The sequence below is a fragment of the Colias croceus genome, chromosome 22 (assembly GCF_905220415.1).
Source record: "Colias croceus chromosome 22, ilColCroc2.1".
Taxonomy (NCBI): Eukaryota; Metazoa; Arthropoda; class Insecta; order Lepidoptera; family Pieridae; genus Colias; species Colias croceus.
Genome location: NC_059558.1, coordinates 3,642,536 through 3,670,484, shown reverse-complemented (window position 1 = coordinate 3,670,484; position 27,949 = coordinate 3,642,536). Strand labels below are relative to the sequence as shown.

At 34.3% G+C, this 27,949-nt stretch overlaps 1 protein-coding gene across 1 annotated transcript; it reads right to left on the bottom strand.

Annotated features, from left to right (window-relative positions):
• Positions 1-43: 43 nt before the first annotated feature.
• On the bottom strand, positions 44-27,717 carry LOC123701650 (sister chromatid cohesion protein PDS5 homolog B-B). Its single transcript, XM_045649136.1, has 19 exons — positions 27,512-27,717; positions 24,227-24,316; positions 17,075-17,269; positions 15,078-15,268; positions 14,481-14,688; positions 13,142-14,188; positions 12,633-12,810; positions 11,767-11,955; positions 11,143-11,236; positions 10,537-10,720; positions 9,453-9,674; positions 8,818-8,955; positions 8,431-8,490; positions 7,841-8,000; positions 4,731-4,849; positions 4,007-4,150; positions 3,219-3,383; positions 2,508-2,609; positions 44-333 (listed from the first exon to the last, which is right to left on the bottom strand). Exons 2-19 carry the CDS (start codon positions 24,305-24,307, stop codon positions 232-234), a joined length of 3,579 nt encoding a protein of 1,192 aa, XP_045505092.1. The 5' UTR covers positions 24,308-24,316; positions 27,512-27,717; the 3' UTR covers positions 44-231.
• Positions 27,718-27,949: the final 232 nt, after the last annotated feature.

The window sequence follows — 27,949 nt, the reverse complement described above, 5'->3', positions numbered from 1 at the left end:
TACCCATCAAAAATTACTTATACCCCCCCCCATACAAAGATACAGCCCCCCCCCCCTGCTACAAAAAATCAAAATTAATCGCTTTACACACAGCATTCCCAAAACACTCATCTCCAACCAAAAAAGTGTACGCACGCCGTCCATCACACCGCACAACTCCCCCCTCTCACTCTCCCCTCTCTATGAACCACTCGCGTGTACAGCTTGCTTAGTGACGGTGTGAGCGAGGACTCAGTCGCTCATGTTGCGTTTCGCTTGCGGCTCGTCGAGTTCCGTCTCGGGCGGTTGTTCGAGCCCGGGGACTATTATTTGTGTGTCTGATGCTTCCGAGGGCTGGAACGAAAAAAAATATGAAAATCACAGTCAAATTAGATAGATAATATTATTAAAGATAAAAATGGCAAACAGATGTATATGTCGCTGGCAAATTGTATGATTTAGCCATTTACAATTAACAAATGCATTTTGTATTTTACATTTTTCCAGAGAAATCATACATTTTGTCGACGACATATATATAAAAGGTGTATAACAATAAAATATATATGTATTGTACTGTAAAACATGTAGACAGTAGAAATTTTACAATTCCTTAATAAAGTATAACATTCTTATGTAGCCGATAACCAACATTTTTTACAATTGAATACCTCCTCGTTTCGTAAAATACATAGTAAAAAGACAAGATACAATATCACAAATAACGCAAATAACCATGATATATTTATATTATGAAAATTTCAATTTCGTCTTTTGTGGCTTATTCGCTTTCATTTATTTGACGTTTTGGATAAACACGACACTTATTTTAAAATTTTATCTTCCTAAATTCGTATACAACGACATTACCTAAAATTTTCTTTAAAGTAAGCCTGTTATACATTTGGTCTATACTATACAGTATACATTAAATATGTACGTCTAAAATAAACTTCTTAGATATAAATTCACATAATATTTTGCACATATTAAATACCTTAAAAGTATAATAGAGGAATAATAAAATTCAAGCCTAATGAAATCCGGTCTAGCAAGCTATTTAAAAATCTAATAAATATTAAAAAATTATAAAAACTACTTAGGGTTGATTTTTCAATCCTTGGTTAAAACTTATTCATCGAATAACGTATTAAACTACCATTTCAAAAATGTATTCTAATTGTCCGTATTTGACAGTTTACAGGTGACATTTTAAAATGTTTGTGTAATACTTTATTGGACGGATAAATTTTAACCAAGGATTGAAAAATCGACCCTTAATAATATCGCATGTATAAGTAAAAACTTAACCCTTTCATAAATTATTTATTAACAAAATGAATAGTTCGCACAAAGACTTATTTAATTTTTTTCCCTTACAATATTACTTCCAAATATTTTTATTTCAATTTACAATTTTACAATTTAAGTTAAAAAAAGTATTAATTTTTTTTATATATAAGTGCAAACTGTCCATTCTCAATGCATGCCATAAAAATCGTTACAAGCAAGTTTGGAGAGCAAATCATAATAAAATGAAAATTATTCGAAAAATTATATTGAAAAATGTTCTAAATAAAAAAAATAACTATTTCTCTAATTTACATTCTATTTACCTTTGCATCAATACTCCCGGATCTTCCAATGACAAGCTTGTAACAATAGTCATTGTCTATTTAAAATAGCCTAAAATTCTGGATATGACCTAACTTAACTATGTGGCAACTTACTTGTATAATATAAAATACATATTTCTATTATGTATTTAAATTAGGCTATTATCTTAATAAATTCCTCACATGTTTACAACAACTGTATATAAATGGCATAAAATATTAACATCAAAAATGACTTCAAAATATCCATACAAATGATTTATAACATTTTTTTTGCGTTTGCTACATTCTGTTTCTTTTATTAAACAATAACATCCATGAATAATATAATTATTACAATGAAAGCTTATTTAAATTAAACCTTTCTAAGTAATTGTATAAAAACAGTACCTAACTAAAATGATTTTAATCACACTGACCCTACAATTTTAATCTTTTTAACCACTAGCATATTATATTTATATCTTAAAAGTATTTTATAAATACATTGTTATTTATATACATACTCTCTATCCCTCTATCTATCAAGCAGAAGGAACGAGACAGTTCTTTATACTTGTAATATTCTCTTTCTACTACTCTTATTATAGAAAGAGAGAGTACATAACTGCTACTACGAGAAGAGTATAAAAGAGTTAAGGGAGAGAGACTTGCAGAATTACAACTTTATAATTCTCTCTCTCTCTCTCTCTATACACTTAAAGTAGAAAGAGTGGCTATTGACACTATAAATAGACAGAGAGAGTAGTCAGTATTAAAAATATACGAAAATGCCTAAATTTCTAACTTATAATATTTATAAGTCTTTTTTCTTCTCTCCCGCCCTCTAAGTTAATTTCTTTAGAGTTACTTCTTAATAATTACTCTCTCTCTCTCTCTCTCTCTATTACTCTAACTCTATCTCTAACTCACCTCGCATTCATTGCTATTCTCCTTCTCCTTGTCAGCGATGGCCCGCGGCCGCTTCTTGCCGCGTGCTATTGGTTCTGTTGTTGGTTGCCGTTTTGGTTGGAACTGGAAAGTCGATTTCTATTAGCATGTGAGAGAATCATAACAGAGTAGTTGTTATGTGGCTATACCTTCCTATTATAATGTACTCTATTGTGTACAACATAATGTCGATATTGAATTGATATGAAATGCATGGGGATACGGGCCATGCTATGGTTTATATTCCTTGAGTCAGTAGCTCGATGATATAGTCTCGGTACTACCATCGACCGCGCAAGGTGTGCGCACTGAGTCATTATTTAATATTCTTTCACATATCTACCTAACTATAATTAATTATGGAGAGTTATTTAAATTCTCCGACAAGCATTTATTTTGTTTTATTTAAAACTTTTATTTATTTTGAATACTATTCCTCTCGACAAATTCCCTATTACATATCATTTTTAATCACCTATGATAACACACATTAACATTTAAAAACACCTTAGTAGCTGGCTTAAATAAATTTTTGGTACTTTAAAGACTAAACAGCCGTGTGGAAAGATTTCTGTATGATTATTGTTACTTTTTTTTAAAAGTCCTTAGCATCTGGATTACTAAAAATATTTTCTACTTTTAAAGAGCTAAATATCAGACTAATTTAAAAATTATCCAATTTAACAAAATTACCTGTAACTCAGGCGGCAGAAACACCCTTGTGTTCGCGAAATACTCCGGCTGAGGTGCGTAGTACATGGTCGGTATGCGAACGTCTGATGGGAATTCACGTAACTCGAAACTCGTGGAGCGAGCCCATATTACCGACATCGCTAGATCGCAGGTCGCCCAGAGTTTCTGTGTGGATAAATATATTAATAATAAAGAATAATTGTAGAGATTGACAGATAAATAAAAAAAACGACGTGTGGCACTCGGGGACTGCCGCGGTAAAGCTATTGCATGCTATGCCTTCAACATAACATTCAAGCCACACCTCCGCCCGTCGGAGTGGGGAGCGTGAGGTTTTTTCGTTACGGAATTTCTCGATTCGGTCCCCGCGCTCTAGGCCCGAAATAGAAGCTATGCAATAGCTTAATTAAAAAAAAAAATTTGCGAATAAGATTCGACCACAAAACGAAGTTACAAACCATGATGACTCAGCTATTCTAATACCATCCAAACAGAGAAAATGTTTATACTTCAAAAACAAATTAAAATACATTAAGATACATTAATATTAAGGGACATTCCACTCCATAATAAATATTAGACTGTCTTCCAAAGTAATTTACATATTATGAACACTGAATTTAAAGGACAAAATGGAATAAATAAAAAACACATTTCACCATATCTCTAAGGTCTTCACTTCATTAGTTTTATACCATTTTTTCCTAATTAAATACATTCATAATAAAAAATAGACATAATAAGTTAACCAAAAAATATATTGTATTCATAAAATAATAAATACTTACATAATTTACAGCATCATCGGTTTCATTGAGCGCGTCCTTATGCAACTTCATCTTTTCAACTAGGCTCTTGTAGAAACCGTAGCAGTAGAAATCATTTCTAGTTATAAGCGGCTCTAGCACGAACCAGAGGCATTGTTTCACAATCTAAATAAGAAAAAACATAAATATATTATTAAAAATCAAGTTTTAATTACATTCTAGATATCACATGTATTGTTATATATGACGACTTACGAAGTTAAATATTTTTGTCAATCAAAGCTTACTGTTCAAAAACCGGCGCTTTTGAAAAAAAAAAATATTATTACAAAAAAACATAAATAAGAATAAATATTTATCACAGTGATACTGATAAGAGATTGCATTTACTTCGATCAATTTTAAAAACAAAATATGAAAAAAAAATTGTATTGTTTAGAGCCATTTCATCGAATCTGTTTACATGTATATTGAGGCACGTACATACATTCATACTATATACATTTATTCAATAATACAGCTAATATCTTTTTTTCACAGTTCAATCTATAATTTAAAAGTGAATCGCCAAATGTGTTGTTAAGCGCATAACTCGAGAACGGCTGAACCGCTTTAGTTAATTCTTCTTTAATAATATTCCTTGAAAGTTGGAAGTACGAGAATGGTTCTTATGGAGAGAAAACGTAAACATGTACCACGGGCGAAGCCGGGGCGGACCGATAGTATTAAATAAAATGTTAATTACCTTTAGTTGTGTAACATTGTCATAGTGCGTGAAGGCCGGGTCGTGTGTGAGCACTGGTACAGCAAACACGAGCATGTAGTCCGGCATTATGTGCGGTAGTTGGCTCACTGCTCGTTCCACTAAAATATACAGAATAAATGTCAAAAAATATAGTTAATTATAAATAGTAGTGCTTATAGTATAGTAAAAAGGTAAATACATCCTTTTGTCAACGGAAACTTTTAGAACTAGCGCGCACGAGCAACTTTTGTCTCCGCAACTATTTAGTCTCTCCCATCAACTGTATGGGCTAGTAAGAAAGTGCGCGCACGTAGCGACGCAACTCCCCATACAGTTGATGGGAGAGACAAAATAGTTGCGGAGACAAAAGTTGCTCTTGCGCGCTAGTTCTTACAATTTTTTTTAACGAGACAGATTTTTTTTTCCTTTTATGTCAGAGCAAGCAGAGGGGCACGTAGGCCACCTGATGTTAAATGGTGACACAAGATGTGTTGCAGGCTTGCAGGTGCTTAAAATGATCAAATGCTCCAATAAAACATGCCAAATGGACACTTCAAACATTATTCTAAACATATTTTATTATCTCGTAGTGATAATATGGCTAACCAGTTTTTACATAGTTTGTTTTTAATTATGTTTGAAGTTACTTTGTAAGTCACTCAAGCATTTATTTATTCAATTCTTCTAGCACTTTTGAATCGTCCTTACATATTTTAAACATTTACCACCGATTCTGAAAGTAGTATATATGGAGTAGAACCGACATAAACTTTAGTCAGACCTCTTGTTTGGTTTGTTGTACGTGTCCACTGTCCCTGTGTGCGTCCATAGACTCTGAAATGTTTGTTACAGTGTCATACCATAGACGCGGAAATGTTTGTTACAGTGTCATGCCATAGACGCGGAAATGTTTGTTACAGTGTCATGCCATTGACGCGGAAATGTTTGTTACAGTGTCATGCCATAGACTCGGAAATGTTTGTTACCGTGTCATGCCATAGACTCAGAAATGTTTGTTACCGTGTCATGCCATAGACTCGGAAATGTTTGTTAGTGTCATGCCATAGACGCGGAAATGTTTGTTACTATGTCATGCCATAGACTCGGAAATGATTGTTACATTGTCATGCCATAGACTCGGAAATGATTGTTACATTGTCATGCCATAGACTCGGAAATGTTTGTTAAAGTGTCATGCCATAGACTCGGAAATGTTTGTTAGTGTCATGCCATAGACGCGGAAATGTTTGTTATTATGTCATGCCATAGACTCGGAAATGTTTGTTAAAGTATCATGCCATAGACTCGGAAATGTTTGTAACAGTGTCATGTCATAGACTCGGAAATGTTTGTTACTATGTCATGTGAAAACCACTGAACGAATTTTTATGATATTTTGCAGTGACGTAACATAATATAACCAGAATATAAATAAAAAAATACTTACTCTTCCCGCATTTTCGTCTGCGGGTGAAACTGCGCGGCATCGCTAGTTATTGAAGCCGCTTTTTGATAAAATTAAAAGTAAATACCCGTGTCTGCTGGTAGGGTATGGGAGTGGCAGTCACTAGTTGAGTGTATCTGGACGTGTACCCTATACAGGGTGTAATCGTTAAGTGTGCACAAGCGATTATTCCGTAACTATTGCAGATACCAAAAAACTTTAAACTGATATCGAAAGTACTTAACCTAATGAGTAAAATGGCCATAATAAATTTTTTAAAATAAAACGAGAAATATCCAAAAATGTGACATTAAACGCTCCCATACATTTTATTTCCCATACATTTTGTATTCATAGCAGATTTTCGAAGTGATGTCCTCATTGTGCGATACAATGAGGAGCTCTATTTACAGTTTCTAGATGAACTTCCCTTCAAATTTGCGAAGTAATTAAAGCAGAAAACCAAAAAAAGAAAGAAAAAGCTAAAATCTTTCATAATAAATGTACTAGGTTGATCCAAAAGTAATGTTAATTGGGTATTTCCTGTGCACATAAAAATATAAAATAAATGTTTTTTGCTTGCTCATGTATTCACTAAGTAATTACAAAAAAATCTTATCAACAGGCCACGTTTCCAATTATTTACATTAATTTGAATGTGAGCCGTGCGTGCCAGAATGTTTCCCGACGAAAAGAAGAAACAACGATTCGACATGTAGAGGGTAAATTTCTAAATTTTTAATGATATCAGGATAATGTTTTGTGATCATGGACGTTACCCGAGTTCACCATGTTTATGCTGAAACCAAAAAAACAATCAATGTCCTGGATGCGAGCTTCCAAAGTGAAGATGAAGAAATTCAAAGTGAAAATCAGTAGGTTAGATTAAAGCGGTAGTTTTTTGGGACGCTGAAGGAATAATTATGGTGGAATATTTTAAAAAGGTAGCCACTTTATTGGGCTCTTACTAAACAGACCAAATTAAAAGATTGCGGTAGGTTAGTAAGGAAAAGAGACATGGCAAACTGCGGACCTGAACGCTGTTTCACCAAGACAACGTACCAGATCACAAAGCGTCAGTTGCGATGGCTGCCATTCAAAAATCGGCATTCCAAATGCTTGAACACCTACCCTATTTTTTAGATCTAGCTCCTATTTGCTTTTATCTCTTTCCTCGGCACAAGAAACACTTTCTCAGCAATAAATTATTTTAAGACGACAGCGAAGTGATGGCCGCGTGGAGGGGTTTTTGTGGATGAAGTCAAAGTTTTTTTTTTTAGTTTTGGAAAAAAAATATTGAAGTATATTTTCTAGTTAGAAGACTATATTCTAGAGAACTACATAATTATTATAACTGTAATGACCTTGTTTAATATTGATTATCATTACTTTTGGATCAACCCATGTACATGGGATATTCGTATCTCATACTAAATGTATGGGAGGGTTTCAAGTTAATTTTTTAGATATTTCTCGTTTTATTTTTAAAAATTTATTATGGCCATTTTACTCATTAGGTTAAATACTTTCGATATCAGTTTAAAGTTTTTTGATATCTGTAATAGTTACGGAATAATCGCCTGTGCACACTTAACGATTACACCCTGTACAGTACGTATAACATGTACGGCCGCACGAGCCCGCGCACATGTACCGGATACAGTACCCTTGGTGCCGATGGTGATGTTGCGCACGTACTCCCGGCGGCGCACCACGTCGGCCAGCATGTACTGCCGCACGAGCCCGCGCACACGACGGTCCGGCTCGCGCCCGGCCAGCGCGTACATGCCCATGAAGTCGAGCGGCAAGCACTTGTTCGGTATGCCCTGGGAAATGTATAACATGAGTAAATAATATTTAAAAAAAAAAACTGAAAAAAAATTACAGTGTCATTCCATAGAGCGCTAAACTTACGCCGCGCTATGACGCATCTTTGCGTTAGACAAGTAAAGTACCGGTATCATCTTAATTAAATCAAATGCGTTCGTGTCAACGCACACGCGTACGTGTTAACGCACACGTGTACGTGCCAACGCACCCACGTACGTATCAACGCACACGCGTACGTGTCAACGCCCACGCGTAAGTGTCAACGCACACGCGTACGTGTCAACGCACACGCGTACGTGTCAACGCACACGCGTACGTGTCAACGCACACGCGTAAGTGTCAACACACACGCGTACGTGTCAACGCACACGCGTAAGTGTCAACACACACGCGTACGTGTCAACGCACACGCGTACAGTAAAATACCTTTGATAATCCTTTGTGTAGTTTCGCAGCGAAGGCTTCCCTCACTTGTGGTACGTCATCCTGAAAAAAAATATTATTTAAAGAAAGTCTGCATACCAAGAAAAATATGTAAGTATTTAATTTTCAAGATTGTGATACCAGATTACAAAATAAAAATATTAAATTCTAAATAAATAGAATTTAATTTTATATATATGACACATTGATGATTATAATTTAAAAAATCAGGGATAGAAAGGATACATTGTACTTTCACTCAGACCTATTTATTGGTTAATAATTTGTGTCACTAATAATACCTAGATGTAATAACAAGTAAAAATATATTTGTCACTACAAATACGCGCATTTATATATTAAAAATATAACCACAAATTAAATACATACCACCATAAGATGCGACAGATTATAAAACTGTTCGGCCGTGAACTGATCGCCGACACCTTTCTGTTCGCATATTTTGAGCATCGCCGCGCCCGCCGCCAGCCGGAGGTGCGCCATTTCCGCTTTTGACAGTTGGTTTTGCTGAAAAATTCAGTTAATTAGAGGATTTGGTTTCTAGAAGAGTAACAAAATTATTGATAATGGTAATGAAACCACTTTTGATTAGGTTTTGCTGAAAAAAGTGGTTAAGGGGTTTTGTTTTTAGAGTTAACTTATCGATGACGGCTATATGCCTTCATTTTTTACCAGTTGTATAGAATTGCTTAGCAAAGACCTTTTAGGTAACTAATAAGTTGTGTTTTAACAACATACACACATAGATGTTAGGCTTGCAATCATTTTTTTTTTTTTGTTGCAGGCTGATTTGAAGATAAAGCTATTAATTATATAATAAGTAGTATATCCAACATACATTCATTTTTACTTAATTGAATACACAAAATTGATACCGTTGTATAAGCACGATGCAACTTGAACTATAAATGAGCCCCTTGAGCTTGCAGCAGGTCTCCTCTCGTAACTTTTTTATGATAATCCTGCCTTACAATCTATACATATAATATATTATCACAACTAACCTGCAATAAGTCCCCCTTATGCACTATAAAAGCGTTCAACATCCGGAACGTCTTCTGCGCAGACAGTTCATCCTTCTTCAGGCCGAGCAGCCAGCGAGCCATACATTTGAGCCCCTCGAGTTTGCAGCGGGTTTCTTCAGGTAAGTCTTCTTCAGAGCACCATTCACCATCTGGAGCGTTTGGTCCACCGCCTCCTTCGCGGACTAGGAGCTCTTTTACTATCTGAAATTGTGTGGAATGTCAAATATATGTTTAGGGAACGTAAAATCACGGTTTATACGGGTAATACATATTTATTGAACATAAAAAACAGTGTTTAAATGGTAAAAAAGGTTGGGCAAGTTTGACATTGCTAAATACCTTTGTGTTGTTTTAAAATATACAACAATACAATATATAATCTCGATATCATTAAATTAATATACTTGCAACAATTACGATTATTTTTCCCATATAAAGACTACACAGTATAACTATAACTGGCAGAGATTGCTGTGTAGCAATAAGGCCGCCTATTGTGCAAAATTTTTGTACCTCATTAATTTGTACCACATCTCCTACATTGTTTTGTACAATGAAGTGTTATAAATAAATAAATAAATAAATAATTATAACTATACATCTGTCTCGAAGGACCATTACATGTACAAACATATTTGTGACATTTTGGAATTATTAAATTGTTTTTAAAACCTCTTGCTTTTTATTATAAGTTAAGGTGCAATTAATGTTTGCAACAAAGAATTTCAAATAATAAAAAAACAAATAAAACATTTTTACCTACCTACATCCATACTAATATTATAAATGCGAAAGTAACTCTGTCCGTCTGTCTGTTACTCAATCACGCCTAAACTACTGAACCAATTTTCATGAAATTTGGTATAGAGATATTTTGATACCCGAGAAAGGACATAGGCTACTTTTTATCCCGGGAAAATGACGCAATCCCGGAAATCCCACGGGAACGGGAACTATGCGGGTTTTTCTTTGACTGCGCGGGCAAAGCCGCGTGCGGAAACCTAGTATTATATAAATTATTTTTTTCATTCTATTCCCATACCTTAATACTGGTTCAACTCACCTTCCTAGAGACAATATTCTTTATATGAACGGGGAAGTTATCGGGCAGGTTGTGTGCAATATGGCCGAGTGTGACTATCGCCGTCCTGTAGTGTTCCGATTGAGGACTGAGCGTCATTTTTAACGTTTCCAATATTTCCGTGAATATTTGTGACCTCTGTTCTGGTACGTTGACGAATAAACACCTGAAAGTGTTTTATGACAATTTATAATTCCTTATACTATAAAAATAGCTGTCTGACAAAATATACATAAACAGATTATTATTAACTAGCATAACGCCCGCGGCCTCGCCCGCTTTGTCTACAACCTTATAAATTATGTACTAAAACCTTCCTCTTGAATCACTATGTCTATTAAAAAAACCACATCCAAATCCGTTGCGTAGTTTTAAAGATTTAAGCATACAAAGGTACATAGGGACAGAGAAAGCTACTTTGTTTTATACTATGTAGTGATTTAACATAAAAGTACCTACTTAAAGATTTTTTAAGAACCTACAAATGCTATAAACGCGATTACAGTAAAAATAATTACATAAATGTAATAACAGAACATTAAATAATTGAATTTTTAATTTATGTCTGTTTAATAAAATTTTACATACCTGACTGCATTTTTCGCCTGTTTCGGTGTACCAACTTCAGCATATGCCTTGCATAGGGATATCAATTTTGGGAATAACGACGAGCACGCCTCTCCTGTTAAAATTAAAAAAATATAAATCAACTTTTAATTCAAGTATAGTAAATTAAAGAAACCATATACAATACTAACAAAGCATCAGTATTTACTTGCACTTGATTTTATAGTTAACAATTAAAAACCTCTTAACGGATTTCATACGCGATGTATTATAATATTATTATGTATATACTAGGTTTCCGCACGCGGCTTCGCCCGCGCAGTCAAAGAAACACCGCATAGTTATGCGCATAGTTCCCGTGGGATTTCCGGGATTGCGTCATTTTCCCGGGATAAAAAGTAGCCCATGTCCTTTCTCGGGTATCAAAATATCTGCATACCAAATTTCATGAAAATTGGTTCAGTAGTTTAGGCGTGATTGAGTAACAGACAGACAGACAGACAGAGTTACTTTCGCATTTATAATATTAGTATGATTATTATCCCGACATTGAGTATGGTCATAAATTAAGATGCAGTTATCACAATTTTTATATCACCATCATGACAAACATTTTAGTGCTAAAGTATTAAACTTATGGCATACCCAAAGGTCGATATTTCCCGAGGAAAGTCAGGGCAGCCAGTATATGCGGTGCTATCGTTTCATCATCCAATTCCAATAGAGAAGTGAGTCGATTGAGCACATCCTCATGTAAGAAATGCGCGGGGAACACGAATGAGAGCATCACGAGGAGTTTGAGACCGCGTTCCGCTGCCTTTTTTATGTCTATGCCTGTTGGTGGATAAAGTATGCAATTAATATTGGTGTTATAATTCTTTGGAATACAAATGGTTCATAACGAGCTGACTCGTTCCAGGTGTACAGACAGACAGACACAAACAACTGACCGCACTCCTCCGCTATAGAAGTGTCTGTCCCCTGCACAGTTCCTTCCACATAGCCGACCAGTATCAGCAGTGAGTCGTGGTCCACCATCACTGAGCTGACTTGTTCCAGATGTACAGACACACAAATACACAAACAACTGACCGCACTCCTCCGCTATAGAAGTGTCCGTCCCCCGCACAGCTCCCTCCACATAGCCGACCAGTATCAGCAACGAGTCGTGGTCCACCATCACTGAGCTGACTCGTTCCAGATGTACAGACACACAAACACACAAACAACTGACCGCACTCCTCCGCTATAGAAGTGTCCGTCCCCCGCACAGCTCCCTCCACATAGCCGACCAGTATCAGCAACGAGTCGTGGTCCACCATCACTGAGCTGACTCGTTCCAGATGTACAGACACACAAACACACAAACAACACTCCTCCGCTATAGAAGTGTCTGTCCCCCGCACAGTTCCTTCCACATAGCCGACCAGTATCAGCAGTGAGTCGTGGTCCACCATCACTGAGCTGACTCGTTCCAGATGTACAGACACACAAATACACAAACAACTGACCGCACTCCTCCGCTATAGAAGTGTCCGTGCCCCGCACAGCTCCCTCCACATAGCCGACCAGTATCAGCAACGAGTCGTGGTCCACCATCACTGAGCTGACTCGTTCCAGAAGCATCTTCACCGTGTTGTAGTATATATTCGTCATTACTGGCTGGCCAAGCTTTTTGAGCACGCTAGACTGAAAATTTTAAGAATTATTTTATTAATTATGACATGCTACACTATCTTTGATCCTGGGCTTTCAACTATTTTCATTCGCAATTTCCTTCAAATCAGTTAATTTTACCATTTCAGCGTAAAAAACACAGCATTTTTAATAAAATTATTTGTTGAAGAACAAAAGATTAGTTTCCAATGGAAATTAGAAATATTATTTTTATTAAATAACTGAACTGATGTTATGTACGGCATTTAAAAATTCACTAATTATCTCGTAAAAAATTATTTAACCAATCCTATTTCCAATAAAATACAGATAAAATCTACACAAAAAAGAGATGCATACTCACAGTGGTACGCACGCAGACTTCGCAACTAACGTTCGGATTGAGTATCGTCTCCATTCCTTGCAACAACTCCGGAGCTTTCTTCATATGTTCCGAGAATTGATTCAAGAACTCTTGCGCCTTAACCGACTCAGGCAAAAATTTGGAACTAATATGTAACACTTTCGTCATCATTTCCTTTTGAACTGCTGGCGTTGGTGGCCTTCTGTGTAATTCTACCCATTCCGCGACTGTCCTTCGCACAGCTAACTGATGTTTTTGCAACTCTATGAACGCCTTTGTGGCATTATCGTCGACATTTGACATTAAATAGTACAATTTCTTCATCCGAACTTGTGGAGGCAATGTGTACGGTACTAGAGAAGTGTTCAACAGTCTTTCCACTAATAACCTGTCTTCAATTGCCGTCATGTAGTATCCGTGTAATATTTTGTCTTTGATCCATTGTGCCGCTTTTTCCGTAGCGGGCGGCACACTTTCTTCTGTTAAGAACTTCTTGTAAATCATCGCCAGACCGGACATGGCTTCTTTCCTTATTTTGAACTTCTTATCTAATGTTCTTTCTCGCACGAAATGGAGTAGATCCTCAGATTCGGCGACCGCTTGGAAGTCTCTTTGTGCCGTTGCAATAATGGCCATAACGACTTCGTATCTAACTTGCTCGTGGGCGTCATGTTGCCTCATTTTGAGCGTCTCAGTTATGTCTTTCCTCAAATCCGGGTGATGCACCAGAAAGTGCATGCAATATTGGACGCATTTGATTCGTATCGGTACTGAGATGTCATTGAATCTCCCTAAAAAGGCCCGCCATAGAGCTGGATATTGCTTGGCAAGCTCTGACATTGGTTCCGAGAACATTCTAGCTAATAATGCGACCGCACTGAGCCTCTCTTGGAACTGTGCGGATTTCAGTTTGCATTCAAGCTGCGGCAGAACCGACAGCAGAACTGATGGACAACATTGGTTCAGTTCATAGATTAATTCGTACACTTTTGAAAATATTGAGAGATTCTTTTCTTCTTTGCCGAGGATAAGGACGTGGTTGAAGAACTGGAAAGTTAAAAAGACACAATCAAGATTATGTATTATTTTGACCATTTCACTATAGTTCTAAAATTTAAATATCTCTTAGTTATAAATTTTTTTTAAATTATTTATTCCTGCCACAGTTTAAGACATTCGTTACAAGTACATATGCATTTTATAACTAAATGTAATTGTTCTGCATATCCCGATTTTTCATTACCCTACTTATTTGTTACCTATTCAATCTAATCCAGTGTTCTACTCTATTTTTACCAAACTATTACCTATATCACAAATTATACATATTATAACTTACCGCTTGTATATACGGCTCTAACGTGTCACTAGTCTTCACGATAAGCTCTTTAGCCAGCGCGTACGCATGTTTGTGTTCCCTTTTATTTGGCTCCACTAGGTTTATGAGAATCACGTTGAGCAATTCGTTTGAAACCACATCTGATTCTGTTATGAGTGGACAGAGCACGTCCAGCATGAAGGATTTCACTTTTGTTGAGTGTTCAGAACTGAAAAAAAGGTATTTTGAATTATTATAAACAGTTTAAATAGTTCGTTTGTTCTTTACTAGATCGGAATTGGACAACGTGGTCCTATAAATACTATGATAAATGAAATATCAAAGCCGTTGACTGTACACACTGTGTTAAAAAAAAGGAAATCCTTATCCTATGTGTGCTTTAGAAGTGAAACTTCTTAAAATTAGAAGTCGCGTCATGGCAATAGAATCAAATAATAGTAAGGCGACGATTTTGGTATCTTTGAATCTTGTCAAAGAAGTTTCACTTCTGACTCGATTGCTCAGCACGTACACGTTCTTTCTTTTAAATTAAAAAATCATTTTATCCTTACTTTACCTTTCTAACTATCCTCAAAAAACAAAAAACTCAATACTCACTTGACAATCTTGAACATGAGCGCGAACAGAGCGCAGAATATCTCCTGACAGTCTTCCAATTCAAAGCACATGTTAAAAGACTTGACGTACGCCAAGTTTTCCAAAAGATAGAAGTATCTTTTGAACGCCGGATCCTTGGGGTCGCGTAGACCTTGTAACTGGTTGATCAGGAACAGAAATATTGTTTTGACCTGTTGAGGGATTATTTAGTTAGTGGCAAAGTTTTGGAGAGATAAAAAAATTATACAGTTAAAATAACACGATATAAATTCGTGAAATAGTCCTTAATGAGTGTACAAAGTTTTAATTAAATGTGTCCTTTTCAAGTGACTTAAAATCCGACCGAAGTCAGTTACATACAAACATACAGATAAAGCTAACAAAAGCGTGTTAAAAAGGAGACAAAAAAGAAAGACATAATGCAGTAAAATAGGAGAAATTATTTAGCATGATACTATCGATACTTCATTGAAACAAAATTCATATTGTTATCGATGATGTTTTGAAGAAATCTAATTAAATATTAGTAGTGTGGGTGTTGTGTGAGGTGATGTTTGTTTAACAACGTAAACCTATAATTGAAAGGCGATTCGATCCTTCTAGAAAACGGACAGCGCGTGTTATTGGTACCATTCTTTGTTAAAATACAGAAAAAGTGCGATATATTAAACGGTATAAAACTCTGTTGACTTTCGAATTTCCCTTACATTCTAGCTGTCTATATCTATAAATTAATGAATAATTTGAACATCAGAAAAAAGAACCTATAACATTATCTGCTAATAATCATTATTAATTTCTAATACATAAATATAAGAAAATAACAATAACTTATTCAAACGAGAGCTCCCGCCAAGATTTTTCTAGAACCATCTATCTGATAATGGAAGCTTTTAGTTAGACTTGTTACATATATTCATTGTTCCTTAATGTAACTCGAACCATTGGTTAAGCACAACAATATGTTAGTTAAGCTTATTTTGTACAATTCATTTACGAGATATAAAATGATACGATATTACTAATACACTTCATATTTACGAATTATAAACCTTGTCTTGTTAGCATTAGGGTAAAAAATACAATAAATTCTATTCAATTTCCAATATTTCAACTATCGTATTCGGGGAATTCAGACAAATATGATTATTACGAGACCAATATCACAGCCAGGTAGACGTGGGCACGCCCAAAGCAAACATTTATGTCTATGCCAAATATTTTTTTTTTGTCTAAATAAAAATAGACATTTTTAGTAATGAATAAAAATCTGCACAATGTAGACAATGGGCGCAGCGTCAATGCAGACAAAAGCTAGTTATTTAAATAAAAATATAGGTCACGTTGTTATACCTACCTACTGTTATAGGTAACACTATAACGCTATAATAACTGCAAGGAAGAGATCGATACATTCAATGCGAACTGAAACACATGTGATGTTGTAAATACTTAAATGCATACAATTGTTGTTTTAGTAGCAATTTACGGTTGCATTATTCAATACGAATGACCTAGTTAGACTCGCTGCTCTGTCTGAGCTTTTGTGCGCTTCAGGTACGCTGAATTAAAAACACTAAATGTGGTTTTGCTATTCTTACTTGTGTAGGCTATACACAAATTGAATGTTAAAAAGATGTTGTTGCTATATATTTGAGAATGGGGAATCGGTTTTACCTCTCTTTTTGATAATTTTTATATTCGATTAAAATTTAATTGAAAACCAAGACTGTAACACGAATACCCATTTCGAAAAAATATGATTTTATCTTTAACATCTAGTAACTAGTTCATTTCAAATTACAATTATTAGCCTGAATCTTCATACAAATTTTCCTTTTGGGACTTTTCCTTTACCTTCTGCATAATATTCAAAATCTAACGACACCTAGAAAATCTATTACAATATATCCTTGGGTACTAAAAAAAATCATGCAAAATGGTACCTATGTGTTGACAACTCTACTACTACCTACTAGTCAAATCTACCAACATACCTGTTCCTGGTCTTTATACGGTGCCTCCGGCGCGTACACCCTCAGCACGTCCGCTATACAGCAAGCTATGAGCAGCTGCACATCCCTCGAAGGGTGGGTGAGAAAGAAATCGTCGGCCAGGTGCAGCGCCAGCGGTATGTACTGCTGATACATGCCCTCATCCTGCCCGAGACCTTGCAGCGTGTGCGCGAGCGCCTACAAACGATAAATGATTAAGGTAACCATGGCAACGGCGCTAATGTGTTACCATAGCAACGGGGCTATATTCCCGTTCTGGGTGTATGAAATTGTGATGTTTATGCTGTAATTTCTTAGCACTTCCAGTGTGACTATAGCGACGAGTACGTGTGTGACGTGTACGTGTTAGGCGTGTACGTGTGCGGCGTGTATGTACGCACATGTGTGCGACGTGTACGCGTTCGACATGTACATGCGAGGTGTTGTGTTATTTATTATTATTTATTTATACATGGTAAACAATTTTAGCAACAAAATTGAATCAATATGTACTGTTGCAGAATTATTGAAAAGTTCTCGCTCGAGCGTCGACAACATTTAATCAAAGATTTCCTGCAACATTATTGATCAACTGCTGATCAACAAAATATGTAAACCAAAAATATGAGGCTTTATTGTTAACTGTTAACGGTAATTTCAAAGCTGTTCCTGTGAAACCATGTATGCGCCTATGTGTGTTATCGCCGTATTTTATATCTGGGTTATGTAGGTATGCCACGCTGTTATTGTCGATAATTTATTCCCAGTTCTCGTGTAACCACGGCAACGGGACTAATGTGTTCGCTTACTGGACTGGAAGGTATTATAATATTATGGGTGACGAATTAACAAGACAGCGCCACCGGGAACTTCTGACGTCTGTTTTAGAGACCTTGTAAGCATAGCGACAGAGCTAGCTGAAGCTCCGTTGCTATGTGTTAGGCCAACTGATATTATACCTATAATAGAGCAGACTTGGAGACCGAAAATTTTGGATTAAATTTCTTCTAGCGTGGGTGTTCTAATTATGTTCTGTTTAATTTCAGGTAAATGACCAAATCTTTCCATAAGTCATTCATGGGTTTTTGGATACGAATGCTGTTATAAGAGAGCAAACTGTGAAATCGATAGTTCATTCTTCCTGCTCAATACTTAACAGTGAATAATAAGATGGAATCTTTTCTGAGTTGTGGTGAAGTATAAGTGGATGTGAGAACACATACAAGGCAATACGAATTAATTCAGGCAGGGCTTTAGTACAATAATACCAGTATCCATAAGATACAATGTTTCATTGTATGGAAGCTAAAACGTTTCAAGTCTATGTAGTTTTATAGCTCCCTTAATTGTGAAAAAAATCAAACTACCTATCTAACATCTATACTACATAATTGGTTTGATAACAAATATAATGTTCGTTAAATAAGATCTAATCATTTCGGAAGTGGGCCGTTCAAACATATTATCGTTGAATGATGGTTGAATGTAATAAATATTATTAGAATTGAAATAGCAATCATAAATTATCCAAACATTAGATTAGTCATTTAATTGTGTACATAAAATTGATGAGATGATTTTATCAATTACCTACATCGATTCTTTTAAAATTACGAAATAAGTATGAAAAAAGATACTTCTCTTCTGAGTACTATTTCACAACGCTTGCACGATTCAAACAATATACAAGCAGTACAGGATACATAAACATATCAAGGTATGAACAAATAAGACACTACAGTATTGTCGTTCTCATTATCACGATCATTCAAAGAGCAAAGTGGAAATCTATACTTATATTATACTCTATAGAGTTATAGAGTCCATTTAAACAAATCGATGAATTGGAAAATATGTATGACACACAAACATAAACGCGCGCACACACATACTCACAACACACACACACACACACAACACCCAAAAACATACTATATTAAAAAAAAAATTAATGCTACCTAACCACAAACTTTTAAATTATGTGAAACATATTTTTGTAATTGTATTTTGGTTCCGAGGGCGGGGACCTGGTGATCTGTGATACCGGTTAAAACCCATTTCAGACACCAGCTCCTCCAACTCCAGCTTATTGTTTGATAATTTTGTATGCATGTAGATTAATTTATGTGATTGGGAATTGTGAGGAGAAATAAATAAATGATTTAATTTTGATTTGAAGAGTTATAGACTACCTATAAGAAAGCTGGATGTATGAACTATTATTAATGTTCGTTACTCAATCACGTCAAAACCACTGAACGGATTTTAATGAAATATGGCAGCAGAGTGTAGACCAGCTTATGAACCAACTACCTGCATAATAGCATAAGCAGATAGGTAAGCTATAGGAATACCTACCACTAGTTTTCCTCTGCGGACTGCGGGTGAAACCGCGAAGCATAGCAAGTATTTCAAGTATCAAAATAACATACCTAGATACCTTTTCATGTTATTGAAATTTAACACTCAATTATTGAGCATCATAACAAAATATTAACGAGAGCTGTTCCATAATAAAATTGAGCTTATAGAGCCAACTTTACGCTACAAAATACAGACAATAATCAATAAAAATATAATAGAGACGCAGAGCGCGTGAGCCAACTTCTTTGATGTAGAAATCCGATTTATAAAACGTACTTACATGAAAAGCTTCGCATATTCACAAGTGAATAGATTAGCAATACATTGAGTTAGGTCATGACTCTATAAAGGCAATATTGAGATGAAAAAGAACGTATCGTTAATAACTACGCTTTTAATTACAAATTCTATCGTATAGAAATTTTCAATTTTCAATAGAAGCATCGGCAAGCAAGCATATTAGAAAATGAAATTCTTAAAGTCCCCTACATAAAAATAATTAATAGGTAATTCTTTATGTGTCTCTCTTATTTTAACAAGATCATCAATTAAGGGGGGTTAGGCGGTCAGCGAAAATTCAGCTATTCGGGCCTGAGGTAAGCGGTGAGGGGGTCCGCGTTTAGTATGGAATCAACGTGCTCGAAACTAAAAATCGTAAGCGCCATTCACATTTTTATCAAAAAGTGAATGAAAATATTTAGTATTTTCAAAATCTAAAACAGTCACGAAATCGACAAGGTAAATACCTATGTATTTGTGATTTTATACGAATTATTATCGTAAAATACGGTTGTAATGAGCATTTATATGATATTTTAGAGATAACTTCAGGATTTTTTTTTATCGAGCAAAATTTTTGCAATCGTGTTTTGGAAACAGTCATCCCATCACACATACGTTCTGTAATACATATTAGAAATTCAAGTGCGAAAAAACTTCAATATTTTCAATTAAAGCTCATAGAAAACAGTCCATTTTGCCGTGTTCACCTACTAAGGGCCCTTAAGTTAAACAGGTAGAATCCATATACATACTAATATTATAAATGCGAAAGTAACTCTGTCTGTCTATCTGTTAGGTACTCAATCACGCTGAACCAATTTTCATGAAATTTGGTATAGAGATACATATTTTGATACCCGAGAAAGGACATAAGCTACTTTTTATCCCGGGAAAATGACGCAATCCCGGAAATCCCACGGGAACTATGCAGGTTTTTCTTTGAAACCTAGTAAATATATAAACAGACGGAACTAGCACCCAAAATGAAATAAATTATACAATAAAGTATAAACATCGAGAAAGTTCCATTGATATGTACGAGACAATATTTACAAGATGTCCCCACCGTAACTTACTACATTACGATTTCATCCAGACAGCCAGCAGCCTTCGTGTTGAAAATCAATGCTAAAAGGTTTTATCGAGTTTTATTGGCCGCTAAGGAATCATAAGTATTCAGGTTGCAATTCATAGACGATAAGTATACTCAAAATTTATTACGCCGAACGTAGATAAGATAATAAATAAATATTAATTCATCAATTATATTATAACATGGAATGTAATCTAACGTTAATAATGATTGATTTTGTATTTACATCAATATTTGGGGTACACGTTTCTATAATAGTTTCTAGTATAAATTTAAAAAAAGACAAAAAAATCTCTATCCAGGTAGAAATTAGAACGATATCCGTGTAATTATCTAATAAGGTTACACCGGGTATACCGTATGGTATAATTAATTAATAATAACCTATTCATAAACTTAACACAGTATCTTATCATTAAAATACGGATAAAACTCATTAAGCTAATATCAATAAAATCTATACTAATATTATAAAGCTGAAGAGTTTGTTTGTTTGTTTGTTTGAACGCTGCACTAATATCGGGAACAACTGGTCGGATTTAAAAAAATATTTCAGTGTTAGATAGCTCATTTTACGAGGAAGGCTATTATATATCATCACGCTACGGCCAACAGCAGTGGAGCCACGGGGGTGAAACCACGCGGAGCAGCTAGTAACCATATAAAAACAAGAGAGTAATAAAAAACTACAGACTATAAAAATAACATTCCCACTGGAACATACAGATGGTCATACTAAACGAATATGCAATTCGTATGAAATATAAAACGAATCGCGAAGTTAGCACAATATAATATTACATTCATTTCGAATAAGCGAATATACTACTGAGTACTGATATTGAGTTTTTGTCTGATAAATTGATATTCATTATTATGCTCGCGACCTCATTTAGTTATATGAGGAAAAACAAAATTAAAACTACAATAGGCAGGTTGAAACAAACGAGAGATACTTTGTATAACTTTCCTGTTAAAGGCTTCCGATATACTCTTATATTGACCGCCTCCTTGGTACAGTGGTTGACGCGTGAGCGTAGAACCGAGGGGTCCTGGGTTCGATTCCCGGTGGAGACGAAGAAAAAAAAAATGTCTCGGTCTGGTAGGACACAGAAGGCAGATCACCTACTTGTCACTAAAGAAAATGGATCAGTGAAACAGATGTATGCATAATGCATCTGCCCCTTACCCCACTACGGGGACACGGGACTTCACATATACTCTTATAAACTGAAACTTCTATTTTCTAGTACTTTAGTTACCGATTTCTTCGCAAATGAAACATCTTCGAATGGTGTAGAAAAACTTCAGTCGAGAAAACAACAACATGTAAAGGAGTAAGACGGGAGTTGCAATCCTGAAGAATATTACATTCCAGAATTTATATAACAATAGTTCAATAATTTTGTTTATACAATATTCTGCATAAAAAACAATTAATAATTATTTTAGTTTATTTTAGTACAATTGCAAATTTACATCTCCAATACTCAAACATGATATATTTAACGTTTATCACCTCATTCTACAGAAAATGAAATATTTACACATTTATAATTAATGTAAATTAATTGTCCCATGTACATTGAGAATTAGATATTTATATATCATATACAGGGTGTAATCGTTAAGTGTGCACAAGCGATTATTCCGTAACTATTGCAGATACCAAAAAACTTTAAACTGATATCGAAAGTACTTAACCTAATGAGTAAAATGGCCATAATAAATTTTTAAAAATAAAACGAGAAATATCCAAAAATGTTACATTAAACGCTCCCATACATTTTATTTCCCATACATTTTGTATTCATAGCAGATTTTCGAAGTGATGTCCTCATTGTGAAATACAATGAGGAGCTCTATTTACAGTTTCTAAATGAACTTCCCTTCAAATTTGCGAAGTAATTAAAGCAGAAAACCAAAAAAAGAAAGAAAAAGCTAAAATCTTTCATATTAAATGTACTAGGTTGATCCAAAAGTAATGATAATTGGGTATTTCCTGTGCACATAAAAATATAAAACAAATGTTTTTTGCTTGCTCATGTATTCACTAAGTAATCACAAAAAAATCATATCAACAGGCCACGTTTCCAATTATTTACATTAATTTGAATGTGAACCGTGCGTGCCAGAATGTTTCCCGACGAAAAGAAGAAACAACGATTCGACATGTAGAGGGTAAATTTCAAAATTTTTAATGATATCAGGATAATTTTTTGTCACGTTTTGTGATCATGGACGTTACCCGAGTTCACCATGTTTATGCTGAAACCAAAAAAACAATCAATGTCCTGGATGCGAGCTTCCAAAGTGACGATGAAGAAATTCAAAGTGAAAATCAGTAGGTTAGATTAAAGCGGTAGTTTTTTGGGACGCTGAAGAAATAATTATGGTGGAATATTTTAAAAAGGTAGCCACTTTATTGGGCTCTTACTAAACAGACCAAATTAAAAGATTGCGGTAGGTTAGTAAGGAAAAGAGACATGGCAAACTGCGGACCTGAACGCTGTTTCACCAAGACAACGCACCAGATCACAAAGCGTCAGTTGCGATGGCTGCCATTCAAAAATCGGCATTCCAAATGCTTGAACACCTACCCTATTTTTTAGATCTAGCTCCTATTTACTTTTATCTCTTTCCTCGGCACAAGAAACACTTTCTTAGCAATAAATTATTTTAAGACGACAGCGAAGTGATGGCCGCGTGGAGGGGTTTTTGTGGATGAAGTCAAAGTTTTTTTTTTAAGTTTAGGAAAAAATATATTGAAGTATATTTTCTAGTTAGAAGACTACCTAGAGAACTACATAATTATTATAACTGTAATGACCTTGTTTAATATTGATTATCATTACTTTTGGATCAACCCATGAACATGGGATATTCGTATCTCATACTAAATGTATGGGAGGGTTTCAAGTTAATTTTTTAGATATTTCTCGTTTTATTTTTAAAAATTTATTATGGCCATTTTACTCATTAGGTTAAATACTTTCGATATCAGTTTAAAGTTTTTTGATATCTGTAATAGTTACGGAATAATCGCCTGTGCACACTTAACGATTACACCCTGTATAGCATATTATGTATCTACCATCTCAGCACTAAACTATCCAATCAATATTATTAAACTTCCTATTGTACATAAACTATCACTAAAATTTATATGTATATAACAGGGTTGCCAAGTTTGAGTATTACTCAAAAATTTTAGTATCCATACTAAATAGTAAATAGTATAAAGCTGTTTAAATACACTTATCTCAGTAACTGCTGGACCGATTTAAAAAATTATTTCACCTTTGGATAGTATGTATGTGATCGCCGAGTGTTATAAGCTATGTATGTACCACGGGCAAAGCCGGGGCAGACCATTGTCTATATATGTATTTTCAATTTTGGTGTAAGGAGCATACCTTTAGTCTTCGGACGAGCTCATCTGGACCTAGGTCATCGGTAATTGGGCGGCAGCCTTGCGGGTACACTATTTCCGCCATGCTGCCAATCTGTAGAGCATAATAATGTGTGAGAATATTGTTTAATCTGTGGAATTAAATGAAACCACCAAATGCAAAAAGTTTGAATTAAATCTGTACATTAAAATTTGGTATAAATTTAACTGGTTCAATCAGTGATTTGTAATGTGCGTTATGCTTTATTTACTGATATCCACTATTGATTTAAAGGCTTACATCTATTTTTTTGGTTTAGGCCTATGTGAGTAACACACAAACTAAAAAAGTGTTTAATATCAGAATAGGATTGAAATAACTGATGAATCTACAACATTCTCAATAAATAAATTTTATGATAAAAAATATCTCAATCAATTAAATGACATACTTAGATAACTTTGAATATAATAAACTGAATCAGAATCAATCGAATATATCAGAAATATAAAGAATTAAGTTACTGCATTATTAAATTATCAATTAATTCTTTCTGAAAATCTGCTAACTACAAATAATGAACGGAAGTAAAAAATGAATAAGTAATGTTAAAGATTAAACAACAACATAGAAGAACTGTAACAAGCTTTATATAAACATTGGACAAATGAAATAGAGGCCTCAATTTATTAAACGATACTTCTATATCTTTGCATGCGCACAACAAACATGCTTGTTGGATTTAATTCTTTGGCTTTACACATTTCTCACATAAATAGTAAACTCACCAAGCATACCTTAATGAAAAATAAATTTTTTTAAAGGGAATCATATAGCTGTTTTGGTTAAATTTTTAGTGAAGAACTCTGTTCTTTGAATGCAAAAGTATCACTTTCAACAAAGATTTATAAATTGATAGCATTTCTCAAACTATAGTTCATTAAGGGAATCTCATAGACCATATCATAAGCCCTTATCATAAGTGTTATAGAGAACTCTTTACATAAAACCTGCTAGATGATCAAGACAAAGTACCTAGTATAATTATTATAGGAACCGCTAAATAGAAAGCTTTCATTTGAAAAGCTGGTATTATATTATGTATGATGATATTATGGTAGGTAGAAAATTATATGACCAACAAAAATGTTGTATGGACAATGTTGTTAGGGACAAATAAATGTTTAAGTGGAAATTTCTAGAGGAACTTTCGTATTTACTACATTGAAGATTCCTCCTTGAATGATACATAATATATACTAGGTTATTAATTAGAATAATTACTAGGCAAAATAAAGTTATAAATAATATGTACTAAGTGTTTAATTATTATTAATTTATTCAAATGGGATACAAGTTTAATTTAGAAAAGAAGTACAATAAAATATTTTATGGCCTTTTTTTAGTTTCCCTAAGAGTTAGAAATCTTAAATAAGTGCTTAGAAAGAAAAAACGAATATTGTCATTTTGTTATAACCCTGCCCTACAGACCTGCATTTGTATTTCTATGAGAGAAATTCTACTAGTCAGCCTAGTGAATAAAAAATCTTATTATGGAATCTAATAGTATATATTATAATCTAAAAATATATATATATACCTTCTCCATAGATACTGCTTTCCAAATTGGTGATAAATGTTAAAAATATGTAATGACGTTTCAAAAGTGCTTCTAGAAGAAGTCTAATTTAATAAAAAAATGTTTGAGTTTTTACAAACCTGCATTTACCATTTTATTATGAAACATGAACTAACTAAGCATTAAACAATAAAATAGGACAATAGATTAGGACAAGTTCAATGTTAAACCATGACTTTATATTATTGGTTTAAACCGGGTTCTTGTAAATAGATGGAAACAGATTAAAATTTTGTATTTCTATCCAAAAGCCGCATCTCATCAGACAAATTGTAAAAAATATTAAATAAAACGGTAAATTTCAGCTACATTGTTTTACTAAAACCAACACCATGGAATACTCAAAAGTATCATCATTCAAGCCTCTTTTTCTGAAATATAAAAATAATTTTAAGGACACCGATCTACAAGCACATGTTACACATATGTTTAAAAGACAAGCATATTCTTATAACATAACTATCTTTTAATGGTACGGTCAGATGCTTGGGAAGGATTCTAGCAAGTTAGCCGGACAAGCAGCCCGTGTGCTTACGGTACAAACAAACAAACACGGGTGAATGCACCAACAAGATGTCTACATGCTTGTGCCCGTTAAATGACACTTTAAATGCAAGTATCTGAACCCAACTTAAGATTATTTGCACTACATTCACATGTCTTTCTCATTTCATAAAGCAGGGAAGAATCCCACACAGCTGTTTCTTGAGTTTATAGATTAAAAAACCTTGGATATGTACAGGTCGAGTTATTTTCTACCCACACAGTACTATTATTGTAATCATTGTCTCTAACCTAATTGTATGAAAATGGATAATTCTTACCTTATGTATGCACTTGATATACTCTTTTTACGTTTTCAATATTATGTTCATGACTATTATAATTTATATATTATTATAAGCTTTGTTATGACAATGTTAGTTAGAAATTGGTTGTTATTTCTTTGTTCACTTTAGTTAGGCAAAAGATTAGATATAAGATTTTAAACTGATTTTTTGTTTATGAAAAGGATTTCTGCCTCAAATTCTCAATATTGGCCTATTTCAAGAAATGATTTAAACAAAATGCTGAAAGTTCACTATGTTAACTGTTAGAGTAAAATAATGCAAGCAAATTGAAATCTTAAGATGCTCTCCGATAAAATGGTTAATTCATAATAAATACGCATGAAAATTGCACAGTAGTAACCACATAAAAAATAATATCATTGAAACAATAGATTTGCTTATATTGCAATATTTCTAAATGCTTTTTTTTTGGATTTTTGATGATTTTGCAGTGTCAAAATTTGTTGATTACGGTATAGCATTCGAAACACCCTGCATGTTTTGCGACCATCATGCGAACGTTACAACGCTACGTCATAAAAATATGCCATGTTATCAAATACTGAAATCAAGCACATAATAATATACACAGCAATAACCATATTTCCATCAACTATTCAAACAAAACACATATTCAAGGTGTGCTTTCACACCCCGCTATGTGCATCGATAGCAAAGCATAATTTTGTTACAACGAAGACATCTCGACGAGATCTAAACAAACATAATATACTCAAGTAAACACTATTAAAACATTACACATCAATATAAAAGCTTTCAATTTTCACACACAATAAATGAATTCTACTAGAATCAAGTGTTATTGGCACAAATACGTACAAGAAGTCATAGACGTGGGGCCTGTGTTCCCGATGTTTACAAAAATCACTACAATAGTCAACTATAAACAAACAATCACCGAAATAACATAATCAGTTCATAAAACATTCACTTGAGAAGTAATCACATGAACAGAATATTGTTTAATTGATCTAAATGTGTAGAAAAAACGTATCAAAATTTTTCTGAATCGGTGGACGCTAAACTGCGGGAAAAACTACTGTGAAGTTAGCTGTATTTCCTGTCGCAAATCAAAGCTGTCGTATTATCTATGGATTTCGTTTAAAAATCTAAAGTCAGTTGTGCACAAACAAATAAATTAATGATGTCCGGCTAAGATGTGCGGGCTATGTTCGTATAATATTTTTTTGTTTACAAAATAAAGTTTAAGGCAATACGGTATTTTGTTATTCCGTTTTAATAATAAATCAAATGAAA